The sequence below is a fragment of the Elephantulus edwardii genome, unplaced genomic scaffold (genome assembly GCF_000299155.1).
Source record: "Elephantulus edwardii isolate Elephantulus edwardi_28Jun2011 unplaced genomic scaffold, EleEdw1.0 scaffold00243, whole genome shotgun sequence".
Taxonomy (NCBI): Eukaryota; Metazoa; Chordata; class Mammalia; order Macroscelidea; family Macroscelididae; genus Elephantulus; species Elephantulus edwardii.
Window position 1 is genome coordinate 2967009 of NW_006399993.1, and position 20703 is coordinate 2987711.

Sequence of the window (20703 nt, forward strand, 5' to 3'; positions counted from 1 at the left end):
TAATCAGGATGGGTGTGTCAGAGGCAGTGCTGTTGGTGCAGGATAGAGCAGGGTTTAGGGCTGTTGTGCATAGGGTCGCTATGAGTCGCAAACGACTTGACGGCACATAACAACAACAACAACAGAGGTAAGAAGTTGAACTTCCAACCCTGAGGCACTCAGTTCTGCAGCCCACCAGCTGCTCCACAGAAGAAAGATGGGCATTCTCCTCCTTTGCAATGTAAAGCCTCTGAAAATCCACTGAAAGGTCAGCTGTATGTAAGTCCTTGCTGACAATGCAAACAACGTGTCAAAACAAAGTTTCCTTTTCTGCAACCATACTTCACCAAGAGATCCTATCTTTCTCTGCTCCTCCCTTCTCATCACCTTTTCTATCACAGACATCTGGTTCAAAATTACCAGGTGTAACGGATTGAATTATTTCCCACATGTGCATAAGGTGGAAGTTGTGTACTGCATGATCTGATAAACTAAATAGCTGTGAAAGGGTTAACACTCTTCAGAGCACTGATCTGTGTAAGGAGAGCTTCCCTGGAATGAAGCCCTTAACACTTTGATCTCACTAGAGACAATACTCAGTAGAGAAGGGGGACACCAGGTCTTCAGAGGGCCTAGGGGTGGTGCACCTTGAAAACCTCTAGAATAAGAAGACAGGCAAAAAAAAAAAAAACAAAACAAAACAAAAAAAACCCCACCAGCCTTAACCTAAAGGCAAATAAATTCAAACACTCAAACTCACTGCCATTAAATCAGAGTTAAGGCCCAGACAGTCCTTCAGTGGATTTTCAAGAAAGAGAACTATTTAAAAGGAATATAGGATTAGGTATTATTTTCATGACAATATTACAGAAAAAGAAATGCATAGTAAAGTGGGCTATGGACTTGGGGGGATTATATAACAGTGAAAGAAATTTTTTTTTTCTTTTCAAAGAAAAACGAACTGGGGGAGGGGTGGGCAGGGAAAAAATAATGCAACAGTGAATGAATGGGGGAAGAAATGAAATTGAAAGAATATGCTGTAAAAATATATATGTTGCATTAAAATTCATTAATTTAAAAAACTAATATTTTTTAAAATCCCATGGAAGACTTTCCATCTTTTTCTGAAGAGTTGCTGCTAAGATTAGAACAGCTAGAGAGAGACTGCCTTTAGGTTAACAGCACGACTCGCAATGGGCTATGCTCCTCACCCTTAGAACCAGCTGTCTTATTGCCTTACTTTGGACTTCTAGTTCCCTAGACTATGAGAGAATAAATTACTGTCTGATAAGTCCATCCATTTGTGATATCTCTGTTAGAGCAGCACTGGATAACTAAGACACTAGGAGAAGCTGGATAATGACCGTCAACCTATTAAACCCTTTGCAGTCAAATGATTCCAACCCACAGTAACACTGTGGAAGGGAGAACATTGTCCCGAGACCACTGTACTGTTTGTTTTTGTTGGTTTGGTTATTTTAAGGTGTGTGTGTGTGCGCGCGCGCGCTACAAGCACATTGCCACATCTTTCATCTGCTGAGCCGCTGGAAGGTTCCAACCACAGACATTTCAATTAAGAGCCAGAGTGCTCTTAATTGAACCAACGTTCCATAATGGCCATTAATGTCCTGAAAACTGTAGTAGCAATCAAGAGAAAAGAATGAAGGAGAAAATAAGAGCATGGAATGGGAATCGTTCTCCCAAAAATTTTAGCCACAGGATTCCTAAGACAGGAAGTCAAAGGTCTATCATACATTTTAAAAAGACCCTTCTGGTTATATAAAGCCTGAGCAGGAAAAGGAATAGGGGAAGTTAAAACCAGACACCCAGAAAAATGGCAGTAAATAATACAGGCTGTAGAGGGTGACTGCCTGAATAAAGCGAGTAGGAGAGGCAGCAAGGTGGAAAGGAAGTATTTGGGCTGAGTACACAGGTAAAACAAAAACAGGTGCTTATAGTCCAGAACATACGGTCTAGGCTGGCCGGGGGCGGGGCTGGGTGTGGTGGGAAGCTCCGCAGCACTAGCTGCGGCCGCTCCGGAGCCGGACTGCCCTCTGGAGTCTCTGCTTCCATTTCACCATGGCGGGCCCGAGCCCGGGAGCGGCGCTGGAGTCCCCACGGCAGCTGCTGGGCCGCGTGCGCTTTCTGGCTGAGGCAGCGCGAAGCCTCCGTGCCGGACGGCCATTGCCTGAGGCGCTGGCTTTCGTGCCCCGCGAAGTGCTCTACAAGCTCTACAAGGACCCGTCGGGGCCGTCGCGAGTGCTGCTGCCGGTGTGGGAGGCAGAAGGCATGGGACTGCGTGTAGGTGCCACCGGCCCGGCTCCAGGTACCGGCTCCGGGCCACTCCGCGCTGCCCGGGACAGCATTGAGCTCCGGCGCGGTGCCTGCGTGCGCACGACAGGAGAGGAGCTGTGCAACGGCCACGGACTCTGGGTGAAGCTGACCAAGGTGCGGCATGACCTACCCTGGGCCCTGCGAAAGCCCCCCAGGGCCACGGATGCCCCAGGCTGTTCCGCTTCTCGCCCCTCCCCCAGTTTGCGCTGGTACTGCGATCTGTGTCCTTTGCCCTGGGCTGGGCAGCCCTCTGACAGCTGGCTCTCCAACAGGAGCAACTGGCAGAGCACCTGGGTGACTGCGGGCTGGAGGAAGGCTGGCTGCTGGTGTGCCGCCCGGCAGAAGGCGGAGCCCGCCTCGTGCCCATCGACACCCCTGACCACCTCCAGCGGCAACAGCAACTCTTCGGTGTCGACTACCGGCCGGTGCTCAGGTCCTGAACCTGAAGGGTTTGGGATTGGCAGTTACATGCTGGGGCTACAAAGAGTTGTAAACGAGTCCGCCACTTTCCGGGTTGGTGGGATAGTGGGGTGGAGACTAGGTTAAGAGCCGGAAGGGGCGGAGCCCGAAAGGGCTGCAGGAGGTGTGATCTAGAGCCTGAGAGTCCTGGTCCTGATGTGGGGATTTTCTTGCTCTCTGATGCCCCTTCATCCTGCACACACCCGCACTGTGCCCACAGATGGGAGCAAGTGGTGGACCTGACGTACTCAAATCGCCTTGGTTCCAAACCTCAGCCGGCGGAGGCTTACACCGAAGCACTACAAAGGCTGCTGTGAGTGAGCGAGGCGAGGGTGGGGGAGAAGGGAGCCCAGGTCTGGGCCCAACCTAATTAGGGTTTTGGGGTTGCTTAGCTATGTGCCTCCAACATGGACCTATGAGTGCGACGAGGACCTGATCCACTTCTTGTACGACCACCTGGGCAAAGAGGATGAGAATCTTGGTAGCGTGAAGCAGTATGTGGAGAGCATAGACGTTTCCTCCTACACGGTGGGTGCTGGGTACTCTTTCCCCATCCCAGGCAAGATGTGCCTATATCACATTATGCTGAGTGAAATATCTCAGTCACAAAAGAACAAATACTGCATAGTGCCACTGTTGTAAAACAGGACTGACATCAGGAGACTGAGAAAGATGGAATGAATAATGTATACTGGATTGAAACAGATGAGGAAGAAAACTGTTTAAAAGTGATATGTGATTTGGTATTATTGTCATGACTGGAGGAGTCCAGAACGAAGGCTGCATAGTGGCGTGGACCTGGGGGGAGGGATTGTAAAACAATGAAAGAATTTTTCTTTTACTTTTCAAAGAGAAGAGTGTACTGGGGTGGGAGGCAGAGAGAAATGTGCAACAATGAATGAATGGAAATCCAAAGTCTCTGCAAACTTTCATTGAAATGAATAATAATTTTAAAAAAAGTTTTTTTAAAAGATGTGCCTATATCAAGACTAGATTCAGAACTTTTCTAGACCAGGGTCAAACCCGAATGCTCACAGGGCAAACCCCAGTTCAGCCTCCCTATAGGGAACCTCTAGGTAGCCCCCAAGCCTCTTACCCTATTGTCCCAGCTCCACTATGCTGTCATGTTTTCCAGCCCACAGCACACTTCCCAGTGGAGGAAGCAGGAGTAACTGCTCACTTCGTTTTTCTGCCTCTTCCCAGGAGGAGTTCAATGTTTCTTGCCTGACAGATAGCAATGCAGACACCTACTGGGAGAGTGACGGGTCCCAGTGCCAGCACTGGGTGCGGCTTACCATGAAGAAAGGCACTATTGTCAAGTGAGTGGACTCTGGTAGATGGGGGGGGGGGAGGATGAGCCCCGTGCCTGTGGTGCACAGAGATACATGAGCGTATTTTGACTCCTCAGGAAGCTACTGCTCACAGTGGATACCACAGATGACAATTTTATGCCTAAGCGTGTGGTGGTCTATGGGGGTGAAGGGGACAACCTGAAGAAGCTGAGTGATGTAAACATTGATGAGTGAGTGAGCTGGCCTGCATTGTTTGGGGGTTGAGGAGAGCGGTAAATGGTCTGCCTGATGGGGCCTGACCCTGAAAAATGTTGAGTGGAACCTCACAATCTCTGAAGGCCTACAGGGGGCAGGATTTGAAGTGTCTCCTGCCCATCTCCTCAGGACCCTGATCGGAGATGTCTGTGTCCTGGAGGACATGACTGTCCACCTTCCAATCATCGAAATCCGCATCGTTGAGTGCCGAGGTGGGACTTGAAGCTATGGGGAGAGAAAGAGAATAAGTACTGGGGGAAAACTGGCCGTGGGAATGGAAGAGAGATGGGTTTAGAATTGGGATGAAGATAATGGCTTAAGTAACCCCAGGATTTGAGAGATTGGGGCATGAGCCCAGTGGAAGGTACTTGAAAAGAGGTGGCTTAAAGCCATAGCATTTCATTTGGGAGAGGAACCAAGTGGGAACCTTCAGGGATTCCAGCATTATAGTGTGGCTAGGGGATATATAAATCACAATCAGATAAGAAGATGAGAATCCCAGAGGTCTCCGTTTCTAGAGGCTAAGTGACAAAAGGCTGAACAATAAGGAACATTCCCGGGTCTGGGAGCTGAGGAGCTAGCAAATGCACTGTAACCCTTTTCCTCAGATGATGGGATTGACGTGCGTCTTCGAGGGGTCAAGATCAAGTCATCTAGACAGCGAGAACTGGGACTGAATGCAGACCTGTTCCAACCGACCAGTCTGGTGCGATATCCACGCCTGGAAGGCACTGACCCGGAAGTACTGTATCGCAGAGCTGTTCTCTTGCAGAGGTAACTGTGGCCCTGGACCCGCCCGTCCCCTCCCTTTCCTCACCTTGGGCTTTTGTGTCTGTGTGGAGGAGGTGCCAGCTTAAGTCTCATACTGTCTGCTTCAAGGTTCAGAGCAGCCTCTGTGTCCTCCCTTCTCCCTATGCCTGTGTTTTGAGGACGAAAACTCTGCAGCTCACATCCATGCTCAACTCTTTAAAGACAATACCTAATCTTTCCCCACCCGCCTCAGATTCATAAAGATCCTGGATAGTGTCCTGCACCACCTGGTACCTGCCTGGGACCACACGCTGGGCACCTTCAATGAGATTAAGGTGAGCTGGCCCACCTAGCGCTGGCCTTGGCCTTGCTCATGCAGCCATTCAGTCTTCATCAGAGTTCCTGAATCTTGCTCTTGTCCAGGAACTTTGCTGGGCTCTGTGAATATAGAAAAAGCTAGACACACATGGATAAGAGGTAGTATTTGCGGGCTTTTCCTGAAATGCATTTATGAATATGCAAGGGCTGGGAGAAGATTGGTGACAACAGGAGTATGTTAGGTTGCATTAAGGTCCATGCTGGGAGTTAGCAGCTCAAGAAAGGAGTTCGAGATGAGACTGGAAAGAGGTAGACAAGAAGTGGATGTAACTGTAAAACAAGAAAGAAATTTTGTCCCTCAAGGGTATCACTTTAAAGACTAAGGTGTGCCTGAACCAATTTTCAGTATGCATGTAAAAATTGAACAATGAATAAGGAATATTAACAAAAAAAAGAAAGAAATTTTGTCCCTGGTCAGCACATCCACTGGAAAGGCTTTAAGTAAGAGAATATATTACTGAATTTTTTTTTTTTGTTAAAAATTAACTCTGTTTGCTGGACTAATAAAGGCAAAGATGAGATGATGGGATGGGTTAGAATTGGAGTTGTGGAATTGGGGCCAGACAAGCTGACTGCCCACTAGTCACGCCCTGATCACCTGTTCTCACCAGCAAGTAAAGCAGTTCCTGCTGCTGTCACGTCAGCGGCCCAGCCTGGTAGCCCAGTGCCTTCGTGACTCGGAAAGCAGCAAGCCCAGCTTCATGCCACGCCTGTATATCAACCGGCGTCTTGCCATGGAGCACCGTGCCTGCCCCTCAAAGGACCCTGCCTGCAAGAACGCAGTCTTTACCCAGGTCTGGACCACTCTGGGTCAGACTGAGGGAGGGTCAGTAAAGAACCCAAGGGGGAGCTGAGCAAGATCTTTGGGCAAGAGTTGTTCCAGGTCTTGACACGGGTTTCCTGACTACTTCCCACCCCAGGTTTACGAAGGCCTCAAGCCTTCCGACAAGTTTGAGAAGCCCCTAGACTACAGGTACGGCATCAGGGTGCACTTGTGCACACATACACCCACCTGCTGCCCCAGGCACCCCTACTTTTATCCCTCTGCATTCCTGACTGGTCTCTTGGCTGTTGAATGGTCTCAAGCCCTGGTCCAGCATGATGACCAAACTCTGCCTTGCAGGTGGCCCATGCGCTACGACCAGTGGTGGGAGTGTAAATTCATTGCCGAAGGCATCATTGACCAAGGTGAAGTCCTGAAGGGAATGGCAAGGGTTTTGCTTGTTGCCCTACTGAGGGTGGTAAAAGTTCCTGGGGTGGTCGGTTAACTAAGAAAGAGGTTCTGGATATCATAGGTCTTGGGGTCCCTGAGTTCCCAGCCAAGGGCATCTGTGATTTCAGGAGGTGGTTTCCGGGACAGCCTAGCTGACATGTCAGAAGAGCTGTGCCCCAGCTCGGCAGACACCCCTGTGCCTCTTCCTTTCTTTGTGCGCACAGCTAATCAGGTAGTCCCTCTCCCCCACCTCCCACGTTGTTTCTTCTACACTTTCTGCAAAGCTCCCAGGTGCCCTGTTGAGCTAGATGGGGGTGGGCAGAGGAAGCACCAGGTTACCCTAGGCAATCCCTCAGCAGGATGGGAGAGGAAGTCATTGTGCATTTCATAAAGGTCTTTCTGGGCTCCCAGTTAAAGGTGGTAGGGACAGTAGTGTTTCATGCTATGCTGACAGCTCTGTCCCTGGGACAGGGAAATGGTACCGGCGAGGCTCGGGACATGTACGTGCCCAACCCCTCGTGTCAAGACTTTGCAAAGTATGAGTGGATTGGACAGCTGATGGGGGCTGCCCTTCGGGGTAAGGAGTTCCTGGTGAGTAGCCCAATGAGCACACACCTAGAGGGAAGGAAGGGCCAGCCAAGCCAAAGCCCCTCAAGCAGTGAGTCCTTGTCTGCAGGTCTTGGCTCTGCCTGGCTTTGTCTGGAAGCAGCTCTCTGGTGAGGAGGTGAGCTGGAGCAAGGACTTCCCCGCCGTGGATTCTGTACTGGTAAGCAGGGTGCAGAACCAGTGCTTCCTTTGCCCAGCCCCTGGAGGTTGATGTTCTCCAGGGCTCTTCCCTAGAGTTTGTCTGTCGACACATGTCCTTTCTCCTCCGTCCCTTCTACTCCCATAGCTCTAACTCCTGTCTCTTTTCTGATGATCTCCAAATCCTCACCTCCACTGCCAGACTCGTAAGCCTGGGGCCACACCTGCATCTACCTCCTCCCACAAGCTGGCACCTCAGCTTCCGCACAGGCTTCATCTTCTCTTCTGTCCTCTTAGGCTCAGACTTCCAGAACCCTCAGAGTTGTGCTTCACTCCTCCTCCTTCACCTCTAATACTCTGCCAAATTTCCCTCATAAAGGTCTCTGGAATATCACTTCTTCCATCCTCAATACAGTCTCCCGGTTCAGGCCACCTTTTTTTGTCTGACCCAACCACTTAACGGCAAAAGCTGACGTGTCTCTACTCCCAGCCCTACCCATGTGATCACCATTCAGTCCAAGGCATTCCTTTAACTCTGCTAGTTTAAACTCTTTTAACAGCTTTGTCCTGAGCTTAGGATCAAGTCTAGAATCTGGGAAGACCTCACGTGACTTTTGAATCTCTGACCACTTGAGTCATGTTTAGGCTCCAGCCATAGTACTTCAGATCATTTGCTTTCTTCACTTTTTCCTAAGATGTTCTTTCTCCTGATTTCTTATGTGGCTCTGAGAGCTCCCGCCATCATTTGGGTCTCAGGTTTAATGTCTTTTCCTCCAAGACACTTTCCCTGGCCTCAGACACTGGTTAGGTGTTGTTTCAATGTTTTCATAGTCTCCTGACTCCTTCCCTACCCTCATTGCTCAGGTAGGAGCGGCCTTACCTGCCTGGACCCTCTGTCTGAGGAAAGGCAGGAAGTGTCTACCCAATGGAAGGCTGACCTCTGCCTCCTTCGCCAACCTCTAGGTGAAGCTGCTGGAAGTGATGGAAGGAATGGATAAGGAGACATTCGAGTTCAAGTTTGGCAAAGAGCTAACCTTCACCACAGTACTGAGTGACCAGCAGGTGGTGGAGCTGATCCCTGGGGGCTCAGGCATTGTGGTGGGATATGAGGACCGTCTGCGTTTCATCCAGCTGGTACAGAAGGCACGGCTTGAGGAGAGCAAGGAGCAGGTACCACTCAGAGGCCAAGAGAACTGGGAGCCTCACCTCCTCTGCCTTGGTCCCTGCCAGCCACAGCCCAGCCTGATAGGCTACTGGTTCCCTAACAACTTCAGTTCCCACTATTCCTCAGCATTGTGTTCCTGCTGATCGTGAGGTACAGAGGTATCTCTGGTACTGAGCAAAGACCTGTGTCCCCCATTCTTTGCCATGAATGGAGGTAGAGTGTCCCCACCACTCACTGAGCTGGGGGTGGTGCTGCTTCCCCAGCCCAGGGCTTCTCCCCACTCCCCAGGTGGCAGCCATGCAGGCTGGTCTGCTGAAGGTGGTGCCACAGGCCGTGCTGGACTTGCTGACATGGCAGGAGTTGGAAAAGAAGGTGTGCGGCGACCCTGAGGTCACTGTGGATGCTCTGCGCAAACTCAGTGAGTCTCCAGGGCTTGGACTGGTTGAGGCAGCAGGCCTGGGGGTGCAGCTTAAAGACTGAGGAAATTATGCAACAGTTAAATTTTTTTTATGCAAATTGGGTGGGGGCATAGTGAGGAAAATGGGCAATAATGAATGAATGAAAAACCCAACTTTCTGTAAACTTTTGTTAAAATCACAATTTTAAAAAAAGACTGGCAGGTCAGGCCCTAAGAGTGAATTCTGTCCCCACCAGCCCGGTTTGAAGACTTTGAGCAGTCTGACACGAGGGTGCAGTATTTCTGGGAGGCACTGAACAACTTCACCAATGGTTAGTACAGGAGGGTGGAGTTGTTAACCCCCGAGTTTGACCTCCATTTGTGGAATACACAGCAGGGCAGAGATTACAGAATTTCCCTCACCATCTGGGCCATTTCCAATTCCTTCTGTGCAGAGGACCGGAGCCGCTTCTTGCGCTTTGTCACAGGCCGGAGCCGTCTGCCAGCGCGCATCTACATCTACCCAGACAAGCTGGGGTGAGTGTTGAAGGGGCTGTGCCTGACCCTCCAGGACCTCTGTCTTGTTTCCCTACAATTCCTCCTGATGTTTGGCCTCCTCTGTACCCCCAGGTATGAAACCACAGATGCACTACCAGAGTCTTCCACCTGCTCCAGCACCCTCTTTCTACCACACTATGCCAGGTGAGTTTCTCAGGCAAGAGCCTGAGAAATGGGGAGGAAGGTGGCCTCCTAGGGTGGGAGAGGACACTCGGCACTAAAAGCGACAAGCCGGATCCCCATCACCTATAAAAGTGATGTATGGGCCTCTGTGGCTAGACCCCAGCCCCTGGCTGACCCATTCCCCACATCCTGCAGCGCTAAGGTGTGTGAAGAGAAACTCCGCTATGCTGCCTACAACTGTGTTGCGATTGACACGGATATGAGCCCTTGGGAGGAGTGATGGAAACCTGCACAGTTTGACTTGGCCCTATCCGGGCTGGACATATCTGCACTGGACTGGTTTGGATCTGTGCCTGAGCAGACAACTTAGGAAAACCCAGTCCATGCCCCTTCTGCCCCGCGGTGTGATTGGGGTAGAGATGGTGGGTGAAGACGCGCGGCCCAACCCCGCAGACCCACAATCCCAACTCGTGCTGGGGCTCGCCTCCCAGGGCATCCCGCCCCCATAAAAGAGACTCTCCCACAACCTGGCACAAGCTGCCCAGGCCTGAGCTACTTGAAGGGGGCCTTCTAGCTCCCCTGCCCCCACCTCATGGACTCGGTTTCATTTTCATTCCTCTTTTTTTCCAACTTGTTTCTCTCTGGCTTCAACCTGGACTTAAGACTAAAAACATTGGAAGGTGGTGGAGGTACCTCCTTATGAAAGGTGCTGAGGATGAATAGGAAGTAATGGGCCATTCTCTGCTCACCTATCCCAAGAATGATGCAAAAGCTGAGTACCCCACTTCTCACATACTCGTTAGATCGTTTCCTCCATGCCTGAGAGGTGATCTTCTGCCCTTCTACTCAGTCTTAACTGGAAAAAGTGCCACCAATTTCCCTAACGCAAACCTGTATCCATTCAAATCTAGATCACTAGTACCACCCCTGCGCCAAATACTCACATGCATCACCACCAGCCAGCCTGGTTCCCACCTTCATTCTCGCCCCGAAGATTTTGTGCAAGTTCCAGCCAATTATGTCGTGCTGCAAAACCTACGGTAGATGCCCTTACTCAACTCTTAAAATAGAGCCTAGGCTCTGTGACCTACGCACCTCCCCAGCCCAGCCCTTTCTCCCTTTAGGGCTCCCATGACACTCCATCTCAACAAGGTCCTCCACTCAGGAAAGGTGAATAAATGGATTAATTCATTGCTTCAGGATGTGTTTATTGAGTTGCCGCAGGATGGGCTCTCTGCTTGGCACAGAGCCCTCAGAGAAACTTCTCTTCCAGAAGTCGCAGCCCAGCTGGGAACCGAAAGAGGCATGTGTCGAGCTGGAGTGGTGGGGCTTCTTAGGGACAGATCTGGCGCCCTCTAGTGGCTAAGTGGTAAGAAGTGCTGCCAGCCCAAAGACATGTGGTTCTAATCCACTCTGTGGGAGAAATTTGAGCGTCTCTTCCTGTGTGATTCACTGCCTCTAAAAACGTACTGGAGGGTCAGCTATGAATCGATTCCAACTCAGTGGTACCTAACAACACTTAGAAAGTGTTGGGGGGAAACTCCCCCCAAATCTGATACTTCCATATTGCCCTCTGGAAAGGATGTGTAACATCTTCTGGGGTAGATGTAGTGATGAACAATGAGGGTCCACACTCAGGAATCAGATGGCAGAATTACAGATCAGACAGGACAAAGCCTTGGATGGCTAATAAGCCAGTCAGATACGGATATTTGACAGGTGAGCTGGCAACGGTGTCACTGACCTCTCCTTATCACTTATTCAGGGGCAGTCACTCCTGCAGGGTCTCAGTCGTGGCACAATAAAGTACAATGTGGATTGGCAGCTCCACCAAGTGGCATACAAGGGCTATTTTTCTCTAGATCCTTCCCCATACTGTCCTCTAGGGCGCGCTCAATTGCTGTGGCTGAGCACCGTTCCCTCCCACTTCCCTCCGAGTTATGCGCACAGTGTACTCTCCAGAGTCCCTGGCCAGCGATTTCAGCAGCTCTCTCCCTGCAGCTTCCTGGGCCTGAGCCTTGATCACCCACAAGAGGCATCTCCCAGGCAGCCCCTGCCACCCTGGGAGCTGACATGGCAGGAGTCCAGAAGGTGGTCATCAAGACCTGATCAGTTACAAACTCCATTCCCATCACGCAGCTGCAGAAGCCAGCCTTTCCCTTCTGCCTCTCAGGCTGAGGAGTGTCCTGCTGAGTTTGTGTGTCAGCTGTGAGTCTGCCCCTCCTTCCAAATTGGGCTCACACTTTTTATTTTGTGCGGTTCTTCTATTTATTCTTCGGACAGTAACGGATGGAGAGTAGATTGAAACTGTTAACAGCTTCATCTTGCTTGGATCTACAATTAACACCCTTGATACCAGCAGTAAGGTATGGGAAGTCAAACTTCATACCAAATATTATATGAAAACCCTTGTTCAGGAATTGAAGGAATTACAAATTTATAAGTTAGGATTTCTCTTGTGACAGATCACAGAAAATGAGCTGTTTGTTCCCTGCAGACAAGAGACACCTAGGGCCCCCCTACAGAGGGAGTGTTGCTATGTGTGAAATACTTCCTGAGCTAGAGCGTTAGGTTGACAACAGAAAAATTCAGCTTCATTTACAAGGAATTCTTTTTTATGATTTGCTGCCCCTGATTATCAATAAATACACAGAGAGGCATGGCTTGAGGCCCTTCAGTCCAGAACTGCTGGCCCCCTGTTTTATGCTTTCTGTTCTATCTCATTCCTAGCTGTCTGTCTCATTATTAATAATTATAAAAATACCCCCCGGTCTGTAACGGTAAGGAAACAAGAAGACACATTACACTGGGAAAATCTACAATTAGGGACCTTTCCAAATTACTGGGGAGTAATGTCAGTTTGAGGACAAAGGTGCATCTGATTCAGTCCAGTCTTTCTAATTACTTGCTGTGCATCTGAGAACAAGACAATAAAGATGACAGAAAAAATGTATGCATTTGAGCTGTAGTGTTGGAGAAGAGCACTGAACATCCCATGGACAGTCAAGAGTACTAACAGATATGTCTTGCAAAGGATGCAGCTGGAGTGCTCTTTGGAAACAAGAGTGATGAAGCTTCACCTCACATACTTTGAATATGTTGCTAGGAAGGGCTATTCCTTGGAGAATGACATGAGGCTGGGAAGAGTGGAGGGTCAGCGAAAAGAGGAAGACCCTCAACCAGGTGGATTGATGCGGTGACTGTTGCAATGGGCTCTTAGTGTGTCAGGAAGCGTGAGGATTGTACAGGATAGAATAGGGTTCAGCTCTTTTGTTCTCAGGGTTACCATGAGTTGTACTTGATGGCATCTAACAACAACAGCATTAGGTGCAAAGAATAAGATGACAACTAAAACGTAGACAATTTTTGCTACCATGGAATTGAAACTAGTGGAAGAGATTATTGAGTAAGTCATCACATAAGCAATATATAACAAAAAAAGATATTGTTAGAGGTCAAAATAAAATCATTTTAAACCAATGAATGAGGGGAGGAGCTTCTTAAACTTTTTGTTCATTGAGTAAACAGAGACTTGAAGCTGGAGTAGTTAGAATATGGGAAAGAAGAGCTTTTAAAATGTTAGGGATTTCTCTCATTGTAATAGAGTTCAAACTAATAAGTGATCCTCCATTGGGTTTTTAAAGCTGTTAATTGGAGAGATGATCCGTCTTTCTTCCATAGAGCATCTGGAGGATTAGAACCTTGTTCCTTAAGGTTGACAGTACAACTCCTTACTACCTGGTCACCACAAGTTCTTCCCCATCTTCCTACTCCTTTAAAAACTCCAGAGAGGTGTCCTTTGGGTTAGAAGGCACCAGTTGTTGTGTGCCGTGGAGGCAGAACCAACCCGCAGTTGACCCTCCATCAGGTTTTCAGAGGCAGTGAATCTCTCCAGAGATGACTGCCCATCTTTCTCTCAAACAGCAGCTGGTTGATTCAAACCTCATACTTTTGCTTTGGCTGTACAATTACTGGCCTAGTTGTAAGAAGCTGTGCTATAATCTCAAAGGCACATGGTTCAAATCCACCAGCTACTCCACAGAAGAAGGATGGGTATTCTCCTGTGATTTACTGCCTCTGAAAACCTGATGAAGGATCATCTATGAGTTTGTTTTGACTCTCCAGCACCCAACAATAACAACAAAACGCCCCCAATGAGATGGATTGACACAGTGTCTGCAGCAATGGGTTTAAGTGTGTCAGAGCTGATAATGGTGGCACAGGACGGGACAGGGTTCAAGTCTGATCAGAGGGTCACCGAGTCATACCTGACTGGGAAACACTCTAACAACAAGCCACCAGAAAAGGAGCTCTGGTGGCCTAGTGGCAAGAAGCTGTGTTGCAATCCCAGAAGCATGAAGTTTGAATCCACCAGTGGGAATCCTGCTCAGTGGGAGCAGGATGGCACAATAAGCCACCAGCCCCCCCCCCCAAGCCACTAGAGCTCCCTCCAAATTTTAAGACCTTCAGTGAAATGCTAATCCTTAGGCTTAGCCTTTTGTACAAGGGCCTGATAATGAAGTGTGAAGGGGAAAGAAAGATAAGACTCCAGCTTTCAAGGTTCATTTTAGGATTTCGCAAAGTACAACTGTCCAAGGGGGTCAGGCAGGGAATAACATGATTCCTGTCGCCTTTGGCTGCTGTAGAGTGGGTTGAGAGGAAGAGACTGGAGACCTGAAGGGGAAAATCCATGCAGGAAATCATGGTGCCTGGGACTAGGGCATGGTACCCATTTTAATAATTATTTTATTGGCTGAATTAGATTTTAAAGAATTATCAATTTTGTTCATAAAAATCCCTAGCAGCGTAGTCCCTAGGGAGTTATGCTGCTCACCTTCGGTGGCACCTCTCTGGTTTGGATCCACCAGCGGTTCTATTGGAAAAAGAGGGGGGATCTCCTTGTGCAATTTACAGCCTTACTGGAGGGACAGCTATTCAACTCAATGGCAGTAAGGTGGTTATTTGCTTTTGGTTTTGTTTCTTTAATATGGATCACAAGAGTTTGAGCCACAGCTGATGGTAGGGATGGCGCAGGACTGAGCAGTGTTTTGATCTGTTGTGCCTGGGACATTCATGAATAAGGGCCAACTCCATCAAAGCTGACAACAATTACGTGTGGACTTTGATACTAACATTCATTTTTTTCTATTGAAAACTACAAATGTTGTAGTAATCATTCTCATCCAAATATCCTTAATGTGCCTGTTAGATTACTTCTTTAGAATAAATTCTGAAAGTTGCCTCATCTAAGAATATGGAGATATTCAGGATTTTGATGCTGCCAAATTACCCTGAGGATAAATGTTTCAGTGTTCACCCTCTCTGCTTTGGGCATGTTGTTGGGAGGGGTCAGTCTTTGGAGAAAGACATCATGTTGGAAAGGTGGAAGGTCAGTGTGAGAGAGGAAGACTTTAACAAGATGGATTGATATGGTGACTGTAACAATAGGCTCAAGTGTGTTGGACACACAGAACAGGGCTGGGGGCAGATGTACTGTCCATGGGGTCACTGAGGGTCACAGTTGACTTGATGGTATGTAACAATAACAGTGTTCATTTCCTAAATTCTCACCAACCTTGGACATATATGTGGTAATTTTTTAAATAATTTGATGTGTTGAAAATTATTATTGTCCTTTTAATTTACATTTTCTTATTTATGTTAGTGACCTTTGTTTTTCTTTGTGTTCTGCCCTGTATATATTTTTGCAGATTCACCTATTACTTTAGTTCTGTTTTTCTTATTGATCAATAGCAACCTTTTCATAGATCTAAAAGAATAAAATCTTGGTTGTCACTGCTTTTGGATTGTGTTAGAGAAAAAGTGTTGAACACACCATGGCGTGCCAAAATAACAAGTCAGTCTTGAGGGAAGTGGAACAAAGGTTCTCCTTGTCAGAACGGTCCAGTCCTTGGTAAAAAAGACATCATGCTGGTAAAAGTGGAGGGACAGGGAAAGACAGGAGGGCTTCTAACAAAAAGGTTTGACATAGTGACTGTAAAAATGGAATGGTTAAAACAACTATGAGATATCATCTAACTCCAGTAAGAACAGCAAAATTTTACAGAACAGCAAGCAACAAATGCTGGCGAGGTTGTGGAGAAACTGGAACCCTTATTCACTGTTAGTGGAAGTGTAAAATGGTGCAACCACTGTGGAAAGTGGTGTGGCGCTTTCTCAAAAAGTTGCAAATAGAGATACCATTTGACCCAGCAATTCCACTACTGGGAATAAACCCCAAAGAGACCATAACTGACATCCAAGCAGATATATGCACACCCATGTTTATTACGGCTTTGTTCACAATAGCAAGGAGTTGGAAACCACCTAAGTGCCCATCATCAAATGAATCGATAGACAAGCTGTGGTATATTCACACAATGGAATACTATGCTGCATTGAAAAACAAGGAACTCATGCAATATTATTTAAAATGGGTGACTCTGGAGGACATTATGTTGAGTGAAGTATCTCAGTAACAAAAGGACAAATATTGCATGGCGCCACTGTTGTAAAACAGGACTGATCTCGGGGTTGGGGAGAGACTGAGAAAGATGGGTTCAATAATGTATACTGCACTGAAAGAGATGAGGGAGAAAACTGTTTGAAAGGGGTATGTGATTAGGTATTTTTGTCATGACAGGAGTCCAGAGTGAAGGCTACATGGTGGAGTGGACCTGGGGGGAGGGTTTGTATAACAATGAAAGAGTTTTACTTTTCCAAGAGAGTAGTGTACTAGGGGGGAGGGTTGGGACGGGAGAAAAATGCATCAATGAATGAATGGAAATCCAAAGTCTCAGTAAATTTTTACTGAAATTAATAATAAATTTAAATAAAATTTTAAAAAGACAAAGAATGGGATGGTGAGGATGTCACAGCATCAGGCAAGGTGTGATCAACTTGATGTCATCTAACAACAATCACTGCTTACCCTTTTGTTGTAAGTCACTGTGCTAAGTGCTGCATATTAACTATTTTGTTTTCTCTTCACAACAGTTTCAATGAAGTGAGTTCTATTATGCCCATTTTCAGATGAGGATTTAAGAGCAAAGAGGATCCAAGGGGGTGACATAGTTGTAAGTGGTAAAGCTGAAATTTGGATTGTTTGGATCAGAGTCACCAGCTCATCAGCCTACTATGTAACTAAGATGCTATATTCGAACATGTTGGCTGTGTCAGGTGTTACAACTATGTTTTCCCAATTTGTCCTTTGTCTTTTAATTTCATTTATGTTCTTTGTCAAATATGTAATTTATTTACTTTTCCCCCATCATAATTTGCATGTCTTTTCACAGTGTTCATGCCACAGTGTCTTTCCAACTTTCATATATGTGCTGCTCAAGTGAGTACAGCACACAAATTTTTTTCCATTCACTCATTGTTGCACATTTTCCTCCCTGCCCACCCTTCTTCCTCAGTTCACTTTTCTCTTTGAAAAATGAAAACAATTCTTGCATTGTTACACAGTCCTCCCCCAGTCCACTTTACTATACAGCTCTTATTCTGGACTCCAGTCATGCAAATAATACCTAATCATATATTCCTTTTAAGCAGTTCTCTCCCTCATCTGTTTCAATGTAGTGTACATCATTTATCCCCTCTCTTCTTAGTTTCTCCCAACTCCACTGTCAGTCCTGCTTTGTAACAGTGGCATTATGCAGTATTTGTCCTTTTGTGACTGAGATATTTCACTCAGCATAATGTCCTCCAGGGTCACCTATTTTGTATATTTCATGTATTCCATTGAACACACAAATTTTTATGAAAGCAAAACCTTTTTATTAATTGATTAAAACATACATTGAATATATGTATACCGATACATTGAATATATGTATACCGCACACACACAGAACCCTCAAACTCATTGCTGTTGAGTTAGAACCAATTCATAGCTAACCCCACAGCTGGTTTTAAGAGGCTGGATATCACACAGGAGGTTATTAATCATCTTTCTCCATAGAGCAACTGGTGAATTTGAACTGCCAGAGAGGTGCCTCTTTTGGGTTGGCAGTACAACTCCTGCCATCAGAGCTCCCTTGACTATCACAAGGAGGTGTAGTAATACAGATTTTTGCACAATATTCAAGTAAGTTTGCTTGTATTCATTTCCTGGCTTTGCCACATACTAACTGTTAACTCGGGATTAGTTCCTTTCATATTACTAACCAAATGGTCTTGTATCTCTGGAAATCTGAATCTGCCAACAGCTCCTGGGAGTAAGATGAGCAGTATCTTCCTGTTAAGTTATACAGTCTCAGAAACTCAATAAAGGACCACTGAGTCTGAGCCAACTTGAATGACAGTTAAGTTTGCTTTAGTTTGAGCTATTGACAGTGAACAAGCTGTTTAACCACTCTGTGCTTCAGACTGCACCTTGGAATTGTATTCCCTTTGGTTCTCAGTTGACTGTGACCTTTCAGATGGGCAGTTTCCTCCCATGTGACTTACAGTCTCTGATAACCCATTGTATGATCAACAATGAATTGGTTCTGACTTGACATCAGTGTACAATGATAGTGACTAATGAATCTTTGTTGTTGCTAAGTGTCAGCAAGTTGAGTACAACTCATAACAACCCTATGAACAACAGATCTAAACCTTGTCCTATCCTGTACCATCCTAATCATCACTGACATACTTCATCCCATTCCAACAATCGCTTTGTCAATCTATCTTGTTAAGGGTCTTCCTCTTCTTCACTGAACTTCCACCTTGCCAAGCATGATGTCCTTTCCTAACAACATGCCCAAAATAGGAGACGAAGCTTCACCAGCCTTGCCTCTAGGGAACACTTGGCTGCACGTCAAGACATAGCTGTTCGTTCTACCAGCAATCCATGGGACACTCAGCACTCTTCTCCAGCACCACAACTCAAAGGCATCAGTCCATCTTTCATCCTTACTCACTGTCCAGTTCTCAGATGCATAGCAAGTGATTGAAAAGACCATGGCTTGAATCAGGTACATCTTAGTCTTTAAGCAGACATCATTTCTCTTCAATACTTTGGAGAGGTCCCTGACAGCAGACTGTCTCAATGCAATATGTCTTTTGATTGCTTGACTGTTGGTACTGGTGATGTAGATTATGGGTCCCTGTAAGGTACATGGTTAAGTGTTAAGCTGCTGATCTAAAGATTGTTGGTTCTAATCTGCCCGCCAGTGCTTCAGAATAAAGACCTAGACATCTTTTTCTGAAACGTCATAGTCTTTGAGAACCATGTGTAATACAGTTCTAATCTGAAACACATGAAGTCTCCATGAATCAGACAGAGAGTTGTAACACTGGAAAGATGACAAGAGAGTGAGAAGTGGTGGTATAGAAATGGCAGCAGCAGAGGCAGTAGAATAGGAGAACCAGGAGGCCTTCGTAAGACAGAGCAGTGGCTTCCCAGTCCATGAGATGAAAAACTGATAGCCACTGGGCAGGAGCCTCACTGGCCAAGTCGCTGGCATTGGGCATTTGTGGAGGAGCTAGATTTGCTGACATGAGGAGTTAAAACCAAAATATTCTTGCTTATGCTAGCTAGTGGTGTGGAATACTTTTGAGGCACTTCGGTCAATAGAGCTGGAAAAGCTTTGTAACACTTGCACAAACAGGGCAGAAGCCCAGGCAATGAGGCTGACTGACCAAAACGAGGCTCATCTTTGTGTATGGCTGAAGACAGAGGCTGTCTGATCCAATTACTATATCCCGAGTCATTCCTAGTCCTGGATTGTTATTTCCCTGATAAACTCTGTGACTGTGAGTTCTGTGTGGTCATTGCAACAAATTATTGAACCTCAACGACAAGCAGTAAACGCTGTGAAGAGGACAGTTTCCTTTGTGTTAGACTTAGTGGGTGGGGGGAAGGTTGTAGATAGGGGACATGTTTGACTTCTGTCTTTTGTACTCTAGGATTCATCCTTGGGCACTAATGATGATTTTTCTAACCCGTTGTGAATTTAGAAGAGGTCAGGCAATACTGCCCTCATAACATTTTTATATACTCTTATTTCCCCCACTTTCCTGTGCTTATTTTGGATTTAGTTTGCTCATATTTTTCCAGCTTCTTAAGATAAAATACCACTGTTTTGAGATTTTGCTCTTAGTTTAACAAATACATTTACAGCTGCACTAACCTTCGAGCACTGTTTTTACTGTACCCCGTAAATTTTAAGATATTATGGTTTTGCTTTATTAAACTCAAAATATTTCCTAATTTCCTCTTTGATCATTTAGATGTGTGTGATGCTTATTTGTTGTTATTGTATGTCCTCTAGTAAGATCTGACTCGGAAGCTGACCTTCCAACAGGTTTTCAGAAACTGTAAAGTTCATGAGAGGAGATTGTCTTTCTCCCGCAGAGTAGCGCTGGTGGATTTGAACCGAGTGCCTTCGGTTGGCAGCACAACTTCTTATCTGCTGGGCCTCTAGAGCTCCCCTGTGTGGTAGTGTCCACATACTTAAAAGGAGGATCTTCCAAGAAACCAACATACAGTTAAAAGAGCAACAATACTTATAAGAGGGGCTTTAAAAGAACTCCAATTCCATTCATTTCCTTTTCATTGCTCCTCAAACTCATTGCTGTCTGGTCAGAACCAACTCACAGCTGAACCTCCAGCAGGTTTTCAGAGACTGTAAATCACACAGGAAGAGATTGTCCATCTTTCTCCAGAGGAGCAGCTGCTGGATTTGAATCTCCTGCCTTCAGGTAGGAAATGAAACTCCTTATCCACTAGGTCATCAGAGGTCCCTTCAGTGGCTCGTAGGAGGCTGTTTTCACCATGATGGTAGAGGTGCTGGTTTCCAAGGCTCCATAGAAGAGCTTGTTGGGAAGGAATGTGGATTAAGGCAAGTTAAAAGCCACAGAATGCACTGTTCTTAACAAGAGTCTGTTCTTTTTCTTGGAAACTTACTCCCCAGATAGTTATAACCTTTTGATTAATTTCCAGAATTCTGGAAAAGCTAATGTTGACAAATTCTGACAGTGTTTTCTTTGCTTTTATAAAGAAGTTTCAGAAAACTCATGCCAACAGTTTCACACTATCACTAGTTTTGGGGATTTTAAAAAACTT

At 46.5% G+C, this 20703-nt stretch overlaps 1 protein-coding gene across 1 annotated transcript; it reads left to right on the forward strand.

Moving 5' to 3' along the window:
* The first annotated feature begins 1966 nt into the window (after nucleotides 1–1966).
* On the forward strand, nucleotides 1967–9927 carry HECTD3 (HECT domain containing E3 ubiquitin protein ligase 3). Its single transcript, XM_006898997.1, has 21 exons — nucleotides 1967–2427; nucleotides 2586–2746; nucleotides 2993–3085; nucleotides 3165–3300; nucleotides 3976–4091; nucleotides 4181–4294; nucleotides 4449–4531; nucleotides 4928–5093; nucleotides 5323–5404; nucleotides 6059–6241; nucleotides 6368–6420; nucleotides 6571–6635; nucleotides 6789–6892; nucleotides 7132–7251; nucleotides 7337–7426; nucleotides 8368–8574; nucleotides 8858–8987; nucleotides 9224–9298; nucleotides 9422–9503; nucleotides 9597–9668; nucleotides 9843–9927. Exons 1-21 carry the CDS (start codon nucleotides 2059–2061, stop codon nucleotides 9925–9927), a joined length of 2586 nt encoding a protein of 861 aa, XP_006899059.1. The 5' UTR covers nucleotides 1967–2058.
* The last annotated feature ends 10776 nt before the right edge of the window (nucleotides 9928–20703 follow it).